We start from the raw sequence: 12,222 nt of genomic DNA, 5'->3' as shown, positions 1-12,222 counted from the left end.
ATATATTCTGAGCTAGCTGACGAGACAGCAAGGGAACTATCATCTGCAAAAAGTCTAGTTGTACTTTGTTGTGCGTCCGCTATGTCATTAACGTATATGAGAAAGAGCAGAGGGCCCAATACTGAGCCCTGTGGTACACCTGCTGTAATGGGTTTGAACTGGGAAAAGGATGTGCCAATGAACACTCGTTGACTTCGATTTTGTAAGTAATGGGATATCCAGTTGATTAAATTACCGGTAATTCCATACTCTTTAAGTTTGAAAATTAGTCCGCGGTGCCAAACTCTATCAAATGCCTTGGATATGTCACAGAAAACTAAGGTAGTTGCTAGTTTATCATCGAATGACTTGCTTATTTGATTGTAGATATCAATAAGCTGATATGTTGTAGAATGGCCAGGTATAAATCCTGACTGATTTTTGAAAATAAGATTGTCATGTTATGATGCATATAGTTGTATGCGTGTTTGAAAACGATATGTTCCAATATCGTTCCTACGCAACTAATCAGAGATATAGGTCTATAATTGGATAAACAGGTACTATCGCCTTTTTTGAATAGAGGCATAACGTTTGCGAGTTTCCATTTTGTGGGGTAAGAACATTCAGTTAGAGATCTATTGAAGAGAATACAGAGAGGAGTGCATACTGATGATTAGGTTGCTTTTAGCATTTTGTGGCTTATTTCGTCTGGACCACTAGCTTTGTTAGAATCGAGGTTATCAATAACATCTTTTATTTCGGTTTCGGTAACAGATATATTACTGAGTTCGCTCCGTGTTTTAAGGTTAAACGTCGGCAAAATAACATTGAGATCGTCAACACTAGAGATAGAAACAAAATAATCGTTCAGGGAATCTGCTTTTTCCAAGTCAGTAAACGAATACGAATTATCTGGGTTGTGTAACGGAGGTATACTATTTCCATTGCTTGCATTCTTTTTTAGAAGCATTCGAACAGTTTTCCAATATAAACGCGGATTTGAACTATTAAACTCAACCATTGTATTTTCCAAGTTACTGTTAAATAATTCCTTTGCATGTTTAATCATATTAGTAACTTTGTTTCTTATGTTCTTATATTCGGACCAATCGCCTGGTTTGTTCGAGAAAGTGGCTTTTTTCTTTAGCTTATCACGCGAGTTTGTTGGTTTTCCTAATTTCTGAGCTGTACCAAGGCTTATCTAAATTTTGTATAGTTGCAAAGTAAGTTGGGATGCATCTTTCAGCTATTCTGATGAAAATATTAGTTATTAATTCATTTGCGGCTTCGTCAATACTTCCTTCGTTCAATATGCGCCAATCAGTGCTTGAAATGAGAGCGTTCATTTGGTTAAAATCCGCTTTTTTATACTTCCATACCTTTCTTTAATTGAAGAATTTGATACGAAATTACTTTTGATGAATGCGTATGTCGAAAAATGATCACTTATGTGTGAAATAGTTTCAGAAACTCCTGAATTTAGGACACTTATATGTTCTGATACCGCGATAGGGTCTAATAAAGTACGAGAAGTATTCGTTACGCTAGTCGGCGTGTTTATGACATTATGTAGATTATTAAGTAGCATAGTATCTTTAAATTTGTGGTTTGAGGGGTTCAGCTGGTCTTCGTTAATGTCACCCAGAAGAATAATATTTTCACACAAGTCAGAAGCCTTTTCAAGGCAAATATTAACACGGTCCCAAAATTCAATTCTAAGATGAGGATTGCGATATAATAAGCATATAAGGAAACATTCAGTCTTGTATCTAATTTCTACCCAAAGCGATTCGGGAAGATATAATTTTAAGTCTAGCCTACGCATAGGTCTAAAGGAGGCCGAAACATAAATTAAGAAACCGCCCGAATGGGAAGAATTGTCTTTTCGGAACAGGAATTCGTGATCATCAAGTTGTAGGAAATCATCATTAATATCAGGAGAAAGATGTGTCTCCGTGAAACACAAAATGTCAAAGTCTATAAGCTCATCTTTGATGTAATCTAACTTTGATCGAATACTTCTGATATTTTGGTGAAGAACTAATTTTACATTTTCTTGATCGTTAAAAATGGTTAACCATTACTTATATATAGCTGGTCCGGCATAATGACCACAAACTAAACCCAACTGCACCTAGGCCGGGAATCGAACTCAGGAAGCCTTGGTGAAAGGCGAGTGCGCTAACAACTGCACTAACCGGACACTGTGTACTACATAAAATCTATATTTCGTTGTTGCTGCCGTATAAGCATTCTTGCTAGAGGACAAGTTCTGGTCACATAGTTCTGGCAGTCTACACTCACTTGGGTCGATTGGTGGGCGGGGTGGGGAGGGGGGGGGTTGGTAGATCGGTTTTGGGCGTTGTTGCCGTTACACTCTGCGAGAAAGACCTACCGACTTTTTACTCAAACATAATATATATAAAATTAGGTTAAAAAGAAAATTTGGAAAACCTAAAATACCGTGATGCCTCCGAGGTTTAAAATCAAAAGTACATGAACATAGCATTGCCAAGCGACAATAATGCGGTGAAAAGGAGATTAAAACAAACTTTTATCATTATCAGTATCAATGTTCAAATTACCAATTTCTAAGCCCTCCTAAAACATTTCGCTGGAAAAGTGTTCGAGAACTGTGTGTATAATATAATCTAAGGACCGAAAGTAGGTGAACTGAATACAAACAGAACTAGTGGCCGTGTTCGTAAGGCATCTTAGAACATTCAAAACAAGTTGCAGGAGGCGTGTACCCACATGAAACAAACGCATGCATAACCATGTCTTTAAACGTAGCGAATAGAATAGAAAGTGGGTGAACATGGAGTTGTGTTACATTTGATAACATGCGTGTAAAACGTACTTGACGAAAAACACAGTTCAAACGGCGACGGTGTGCACATTAATTCATCAAATGTTAAACATGGTATGTCGATCTGCCGATTTACGATTATAAAAGTATGCCGGTCTAGCGGCCTACAGCCTTAAACTGGAAGATAGAAAAAGAATTCTTGATTAAAAAATCCAAACCTCACGGGAGATGAGCCATATACAATAACGCGCCAAATACAATATATAATTATTCAATGCGATTCAAATAACGACATTTCCTAATTTAGCATAACCAAATGAATAACTAATCGTTAATCATATTATTGAAAACTGACATAAATCATTAGAAATGCATTTTTTTCTGAACTATTTGACAACCACTGTTACATGCATCTAGATACTATCAGAATGTGGTATCAAGTTACTGTATTTACAATGCATTTAGATAATTGAAATCCCACACAAATTGCACCTCTTTCCAATTTAGATTAAATGAAAAAGAAGCCATTTAATTAAATCCAAGTTTAGTGCTGTATAAGGTATAAATTACTATTTCAATGAGGTATTTTCGAACTGTTGAATGTTTGCACAGGATCGTCTTCGATATTGTTTGGCTGCAGAAAAGAGGTAAAAAAAGATTCAACCTTCGATACCTTTATATTTAAGCGATTGTGAAACTATCTGATTTATTTACAAATTGGTATTCTTCTATTGCATACAATAGTTGTGTTTTGGGCTTATTATAAGGTGTAAGATTGTATGGAGTTAATTACAGTTATGCATTATTTTCAATCTGTAATCGTAGATTCAATCAAGCGTAATTGATTTAATTTCCTTAAAGACATGATAATTATAACTTAAAAGTCTTCAAGCAATATTCCGTATTTTTAGGAATTAAATCATTCATTTTAAGGGTATGCACGTATTATGTGTTGACGGTGTGAACATTACAATTTCGTATGTGAGATACATCTTTATATCCTTGAGTTGAAATAATTCATATTTACACAATATAATTTCACATTCAATATGACAGTATATTCGATAAGTACTGATTAAAGCGACTGATAAACCTAGTTTAATATATACGTAATCTTAATCTTATGTTTTAAAGCTACATCTCACAGATTCACCGTTTTGACAACTTTTTTGATTTTTTTGTCTTGGAATGAGCCTAATTTTGCGTAAATGTCTGAAAGCTGGAGATATAAGAATACTGATCAAAGATCAGATCAGAGTTTCTAATATTTACGCTCGAAAACTGATGTTTTATGGCTAAAAGCGTTACTAACGCTTTAAAAAAATGAAATTTTCAGCAGTTTGCCAAACAATTGAGATCTGTTCTATTGTGTGTTATCCTATAGGACCGATTTGAAAACACTGATGGCAAATATTTTTAAGTTTTACTGCCAAACGATAATAATGCAGCAAAAAAGAGAAAAAGAAAACAACTGTTATCAGTATCAATGTTCACATTTCCATTCTCAAAGCCAACCTCAAACTTTCCGATAGAAACGTGTCCAAGAAAAGAAATCAAACAATATGAGAAAGGGTGTTAACTCAGTATCTAATATAATCTCATCGGTGGGAACCGGCAGGGCCGTATACGTTAGGCATCTAAGTAAAACAATCACCTAAGCGGACACTTTATTTTTTAGTTGAAATTAAAGAAACTAAAATGTTTGTACATCAAAATATAAGAAACAGAATTATTTTAACAATTTATGCATATCAATAAATTTGATTAAATGTTAACGGTTTGCTAAAATCTGCAAAATGTTCACTTATAGATATTCAGGTTGATTAACGATTCACTGGCAGACGCAGGGCTGCGCCAGGCTAAAACTCTGTGAGTAAGATGTTTTGTATTTAGCAAAAATAACTCTACATTAACAGAACACATTCGAGCTTCGTGGGTGTTTTGGTAGCTTAAGTGAATATATTTTCAAACGACCGACCATGTCTTGTAGTTAGTTCAGGTGAGACATGTTCAAAACCGAGTATTCGCAGTTCCTAAATCCGGTATGTTTCAGGTCATCTGGTGCGTGTACAACACCAACATGGGGGCATTAGGTCCTCATTTATTTATTTATGAACCAGAGCTCCTCCGAAACTAGTCCAGCGAAATTGATTTTGAAACAGCTGGTCTGAGTCCCGTCCAATTGGACAATACACCCAGACGCTCTCACTCTCCACAAGCCGCGTGACCACCTGGGCACTAGAACACGGACCCCCTTGAGTATGATAGTAAGTACTACCAATCAGCACGTTAGCTTCCTTCACTAGTTGTAAGTTAACATAGACTTTGTCATAAACGCAGACTTGCATGAAGAACATGTAGAGACCAGACACAGGGGCGGTAAACTTCCCGGTGACGTCATCGTACCCCAATCCTTCGTTCGTTTGAATGTCCAAGAACACGATTGTGTCTCCTGTGGCGGGACTTATGTCTTTCGGATTACTAGCATGGAAAAGCACAAACGGTGTTTCCTTGCCTGAAACAAAAAAACAACGAACGATGTTTAGAGTTTAATAACACTTGAATGAATTTTGCGTTTGTGAAAATTGCCAGTTCGTTCTGTTTTCTAATTAGTTAAGAATTAATATAATATACTAGACAGTATCCTTTTTTTGTTATACCACATAATGCAATTCTACTTAGAATAAAAGCATGGTTTCACTAAGTTGGAATTTATCACCAACAACCATTATGAATACGCCCAAGAATAAATACAAGAGTTACAAAAAATGACAACTTTCAGCGATCTGACCTTTGGTCAGTTGGATCGCTTCATCCAGGGACGCACGAGCGCTGCTGAGAAACTCCTCGACCTTGCTAGAGTGTTGCCTTTCATAAACGGTATGATTGGTTGACATCTCGCTGATCAACTCCCTCAGTTGAGCTTTTTTTTCTCCTGACAATGTCCAATCCTTCATTAATTTGATCGCTGACGGCGGCTTTGTTTTCATTCACAATTTTGTCCACTGTGAACTCCGTTCGTATCATCCTCTCCAGAAGTCTCCCTTCGTAATCATACTTTGAGCATACTGGACACAGCGGCTCCAATGCTAGTACCACAGAAGAAACGGTGCAGATGAACAGAGCACAAACATAAACGTGTGTTCGAGCCATTTTCTTGCGTTCAAATTACAAACTAACTGTACATCATGTTAAGCAACATGCTTTTGTTTTAATTTTCAGCTGCAAAACAACTTTAGATACTACCGTAATGTACATACTTGACGCTCTGATACGCCTTTAAGAAATGGTTAAAATGTACCAAAATGAATGGTTTAATTAGTAATGAGTTTTATGAAACTTCTGTCATTAAACAGTAATTGCACTAGCAGAAATCGGTTCATAAAACGTAAAATTCCATTAACCTTCGACAAAAATAGTGTAAAGTTAGGGTTTATTCCAGACATTTCAAATTACTATGCACATTTGGGAAGCAGACTTTCATAAACGTGCAAATGTGCAATTGATCCAAATGACCTACCGTCTAAGCATCAGTGGAAAGGTCTTGTGAAACGTCCTGTTTACACGAGAGAAACAGAACTGTGGTATAGGAGAGCACTATCGCTAAATGACTTTTGTTACTTTCGAATGCTGCATCCCATAATAGCACCCGCTGTCATTTATGAAGTGTTCGACAAAAATAGCCTGAGACTCGAACATTTAGCCTTGTGTCGCAAAACTATGGACTAGGTTATAGCTTACCAGTGCACTTACTTTTCACAAATTTGTGTGCATTGTGAAGAAGTGCAACTCGTGTATGGTTGCATAACTACCGAGCGAATCAGGTGGAAGTTCCTCTGTAAGGTAGCAGAAATGGAATTACATATTACAGAAGAGCTGCTGTTAATGGACGCAGAGAGGTTTTACCTCACCTTACTTGGTGCTTCTTGTAAACGTATCATGGAAAGAAGACTACACTCGGATTATTATGAGAATATCCCTTCATTTTGTGATGAAAATGTATAAACAATATCTGACTGAACTTGTTTGGCCATCAGCATATGTTTTGAATACTTTAATACCAATTCTGTTCAAATCAATTTCAATTCAATATTCTTTATTTCGACCAATATTTGATGATTATTAAACATGAATACAAGTATGCAAAACATGAGAGGAACACTCAGACATTAATATATGGATTAGAAATTAAACATCATCCAAATTATTGACAGTGTACAGATTTATTAACAAAAAGATGAATATTGTTTTATACGGACAATACCCACAATGCACTTTATGTGTTATGTACACAATTAAATAACCTTTAGTAGTCGAACGCATTTATGTATTAATCTCAGTTCTATGTTGCAACAGACAACAATTCGTCAACACGCTGTGCATTGATTTATAGCAGATATGACAGATAAAACATTTTTCCTATATCACAAATTCACACATCAACATCATCATCATTATCATCAACATCATCATCATCATCATCGTCGTCATCGTCGTCATTATCATCATCATTATCATCATCATCATCATCATCATCATCATCATCAAAAAGATGCTTTATCAATACGTGCCAAAGTGTCTTGACCTTGAACCGATTATAAACCGTATTTTTCTCGGTCAATAAAATGGCATAATTCGATGAATATTTATGTACTTTGTACTTGTTTTATACGATGCTACACACAGATAGTGAATATGTGTGAAAAACGAACCTGACAATTAATAATATAATATGGAGTTCAGTTTATGGCCATTAAAAGATTGATTCCTTTCTTCATCCGTCCATGCAGTACTGTATGGCATGTATAAAACAGATTCTTAACAAAGAAAGGGTCATATGAACATGTCCATAACGAAACATGGCATATGCTACGCACATAATGCAACGCTTAGGCCATTGTCAAAAGTACCTTGACTTTTGTTTAGAAATTTACGGTAATACGCAACATATGTATTTAATTTTGCATTAAACAACAGTTTTGTTTACGCCACTAGCTTCCCACGACCCCCTTCCATTTCGAGTAAGTACGTTGTTTCTTGAGAATTATTTTTTTTGGAATGCCATCCGTCTCGCTGAATGTAAAAACACATTTTGGAATGTTCAGATTTCCATTGAAAATACTTAAATTGAACATCTAAACTATTGTGTGTACCACATAATGTAGACCCAATGTCTTTCGTGAGAACAAATCAACACCAAAAATAAAAACGGTTATGTAATGAATTGTTTTGACAACTGTTTTAGTTTTTGTCTTTGAATGAGCCATTTTTTGCATAAATGTCTGAACACCAGTGATATAAGACTGCTGACAAAAGATGAGGTCGCAGGTTATCATATTCACGTTCGAAAATTGATGTTTTATGGCTTAAGTGTTACTAACGCTTTAAGAAAAATGTAATGTCCGGCATGTTACCAAACAATTGAGATCTGTTCTTTTGTGAGTTATCTAACACGACTAAGTTGAAGGCATTGATACCTAAATCAGCCGATTCTGAAAGAAAAAGATTTAAAAGTGTCAATACTGACAATCTGTGAGAGTGCAGCTTTAAACCCCATCACGTTTTATGCTTAAAACAGTGGTCGTGTTCGTCAGGCATCTTGGTGAAAATGTTCATATAAGTGAAAAATCGCCTTTTCAAAGTTGAATTTAAAGGAAATAAACAATGTTTGTACACCAAATTTATGAAAATAAGCACGAAAAGTGTCTCAGCAATTTATGCATATCAATAAATTTGATGAAATGTAGACAATATGTAAAATTTGCAAAATTGTTCACTAAGTTGAAAATATTAACTAAGATTCGTTTTTATTACGGCCCTCAAAGTTTAAAGTTCGCATCTCTTCCCAATTAAAGCTACACGTAATTATTCCCATATAGCATTATATAGTCTAGGGCAATAACTCGGAACTCCTCAGCATTTTTTATCGAAAACAACCTCGGATGTATTTGGACGGTTTACATACTCAGAAATCGGTATGTTTAAGTCCGCTGCAAGTAGATCGCGTAGTAATTTAATTTAGAAGTTAAACTTAATGACTTAACTCTTGGGAATTTTAATTATGTTTGCAAAAGTACACTTCACTGGCAATCAATTTAAACTGAGATCAATAAACACAAGCTAAAACACTGCATTTTATTAATGATATAATTAAAATATTTACGAACTACTTCAACTGATGTACCGACATGAATCTGAGTTTGTTTTCGATAAAAATGGCCGAGAAGTTCCGAATGTGTTATTTCAATTTTCTGTTCTCCCTGTGTTTGTTAGGGGAGATCAATGCGTATGCGATTCAAAACTACAACATGAGTATTTGCCCTTCATATTAAACATTTCCATCATGACTCAGTGAAAAGGCAATGCAATCCAAAATTCAACGTGACCTCTCCTTCATTTTAAACAATTCCCTGAATATTCAATAAAAATGCAGGAGGCGTGTACCCACTAGAAACAAAGGCATGCGTAACATTTTAACCGTGTATTAACGCGGGGTGAATACAATAATAAATGGGTTAACCTGAAGTAAAATTTGCTGCATTTGATATTATGCATGTAAAAAGTATTTGGCGAAAACGAATGACGAAATTTATTCAGTAATGTACTATGTGATGTGAATTTAATACATCTAGTGAAAAGCAAACATATAGAATTACGGTCATATCCTAAAAAAGTTGTATGATCAACGATTCACTGGCAGTCGCAGGGCTGCGCCAGACTAAAGCTATATCAGTAATATATTTTGTGTTTAGCAAAAATAGCACTAAATTCAGTCATATTTGAGATATCTCTTTAGTGGGTAGTCTACATGATTGTAATGGAGTGACTAAAATGCGCAATACCAAACTATTAATAGTTTTATTAGAACTAAATCTTAAAATATTTTTATGTGCTATACAATGCTTTCAACTCCTCTCTCCTCCTCTACTCTGCTCTGGAACACTCACTTTATATACAAATCATTAATGTCAGCCGACATCTCAGCTGGGACGACATTTGTTTCAGCTTCTAACTTTGTTTGTACAAAATGACAATCAAGTTCCTTTTAATAGATTATAGTTTAGAAATCTCAAAGTTTAATTTACAGTTATTTAGTATAATGTACCCTGAGAGTGACAATTCGTATCAATAAGTACCCAAAGTTTCCAAATTACCTGTCAACTCTTCATTACTGAACACGTGGTGTTTACTTAAGAAGTTATGTTGAACAACTGCACCAGAAACTCCATCGTTGGACACCCCCGATACACTACTATAGCTATGTGTATCATTATGATGTAACGGAAAATGTATCGTGGTTGCCGACGATGCAGAAACTCTGTCCTATTATTCGGCATATTAGACTTGCGATTTGAATAAGAGTAAACATTCATGTATTTGACTAAAATTGTTGTCTTCATAGAAAAATACATGAAAACCCAGCCGAGACATTTGAAGACCATAACATATAATAATCATCAATCAAAAATAGAATACATTATTAACTTCACTTTGTCAAAACAATTAGATACACAAATATAAATCTAAGATAGGCCACTATGTTACATGATAATGAATGCTCAAACGTCCTGTGGTTCGTTTAGGTGACACATGTTCAAAACCGTGTCTTACCGCCCACAGTCACTTAATCCGGTATGTTTCAGGTCATCTGGTGCGTTTTCAACATGACTATATTTACACAACAAAATGGTTATAACTTGAATAGTGTGTGTGAAGAATGGGGGACAGGTGTGGCCTCCTTATAGGGTCCTCATGTAATTAAATATGAACAAGAGCTCCCCCGAAACTAGTCCATCGAGCGCTGGTTGTATGATACAGCTGGGCTTGGTCCCGTCCTGACACACAATACACCCAGACGCTCTCACTCTCTACAAGCCGCGTGAAAACCTGGGCACTGGAGCACGGATGCCCTTGAGTATGATAGTAACTGCTACCAATCAGCACGTTAGCTTCCTTCACTAGTTGTAAGTTAACATAGACTTTGTCATAAACGCAGACTTGTATGAAGAACATGTAGAGACCAGACACAGGCGCGGTAAACTTCCCGGTGACGTCATCGTACCCCAATCCTTCGTTCGTTTGAATGTCCGAGAACACGATTGTGTCTCCTGTGGCGGGACTTGTGTCTTTCGGATTACTAGCGTGGAAAAGCACAAACGGTGTTTCTTTGGCTGCAAAACCAACAAAGGATATTTAGAGTTTAATCACACTTGGATGGATTTTACATTTGTGGAAATTGCCAGTTTGCATCGTTTTCTTTGTCGTTAAGATTCTGTTTTAAATACAAGCACTGTGTTGTGATACCACATTATGCATTTATAATCTGAATGGGGTTTCGGTAGCCGTTAGTTTAGTAAAAGGAACCTCGACTAACAATTTTCCATAAAGACGAGGAGCCGTACTGATAAAGCTTCATAAAGAAAAAAATCAACTAAGTGAAACGTTTAAGTTTTTAGCAACGAATATTTTCAATATCCTTTATTTGATGTTAAATTTAATCGTGTCCCTTTATTATTTGGACATGTTCCTTGCTTATTGTCATATTTTTGGTGTAAAATCATTGTTAGCTATTATTAAATCCTACTTAAAATCAAATCATTATTTCTAAGTCCATGCCTGAATTTATCACCAAGAAGCATTATAAATACGACCCAAAGAATAAATACAAGGGTTACAACAAGCACAGTTATGACCACTATCACTGATCTTACCTTTGGTCAGCTGAATCGCATCATCCAGGGACGCACGAGCGCTGCTTAGAGACTCCTCGACCTTGTTGGACTGTTGCCTTTCATAATCGGTATGATTAGTTGACATCTCACTTATCAACTCCCTCAGTTGAGCGTTTTCCCTCCTGACAATGTCCAATCCTTCATTAATTTGATCGCTGACGGCGGCTTTGTTGTCTTTCACAATTTTTTCCACTGTGAACTCCATTCGTATCACCCTCTCTAAAAGTTTCTCTTCGTAATCATACTTTGAGCATACTGGACACACCGGCTCCAAAGCTAGTACCACAGAAGAAAAGGTACTGATGAACAGAGCACAAAAATAAACGTGTGTTCGAGCCATTTTCTTGGGTTCAAATAACAACCTAACTGTACATCATGGAAAGCAATCTGCTTTTGTTTTAATTTTCAGCTGCAAAACCACTTTAGGTACTACCATATTAAACATACTTAACGCTCCGATACACCTTTATGTAATAGTTAAAAAGTGCCAAAATAATCGGTTTAATGAGAAAATGTAATACTATGTAGTATATGAAAATACTTCCATTCCATTAGACAAAATACAGTTTCGAACACTTACTGGAATTCGTTTGCCGCTCTTATGTTTAATGGATGAGATATTTGGTATTGGAGTTAATTCAAAACATATGCAGATATGACCGATAAAGATTTTTTTTCCTTTATCACATTATTCACACA

General features: G+C 35.8%; 2 protein-coding genes across 2 annotated transcripts; both read right to left on the bottom strand.

The window, feature by feature from the left end:
* Positions 1-4,579: 4,579 nt before the first annotated feature.
* Positions 4,580-5,934, bottom strand: LOC128243476 (complement C1q tumor necrosis factor-related protein 3-like). The gene is made up of 2 exons (XM_052961272.1): positions 5,583-5,934; positions 4,580-5,306 (listed from the first exon to the last, which is right to left on the bottom strand). The coding sequence occupies exons 1-2, from the start codon at positions 5,779-5,781 to the stop codon at positions 4,897-4,899; spliced, it is 609 nt and encodes a 202-aa protein (XP_052817232.1). The 5' UTR covers positions 5,782-5,934; the 3' UTR covers positions 4,580-4,896.
* A 3,698-nt stretch (positions 5,935-9,632) lies between these two features.
* Positions 9,633-11,903, bottom strand: LOC128243470 (uncharacterized). Its single transcript, XM_052961265.1, has 2 exons — positions 11,503-11,903; positions 9,633-10,962 (listed from the first exon to the last, which is right to left on the bottom strand). The coding sequence occupies exons 1-2, from the start codon at positions 11,861-11,863 to the stop codon at positions 10,550-10,552; spliced, it is 774 nt and encodes a 257-aa protein (XP_052817225.1). The 5' UTR covers positions 11,864-11,903; the 3' UTR covers positions 9,633-10,549.
* Positions 11,904-12,222: the final 319 nt, after the last annotated feature.

The sequence above is a fragment of the Mya arenaria genome, chromosome 8, assembly GCF_026914265.1.
Source record: "Mya arenaria isolate MELC-2E11 chromosome 8, ASM2691426v1".
Lineage (NCBI taxonomy): Eukaryota > Metazoa > Mollusca > Bivalvia > Myida > Myidae > Mya > Mya arenaria.
This window is presented reverse-complemented; position numbering and strand designations above follow the sequence as displayed.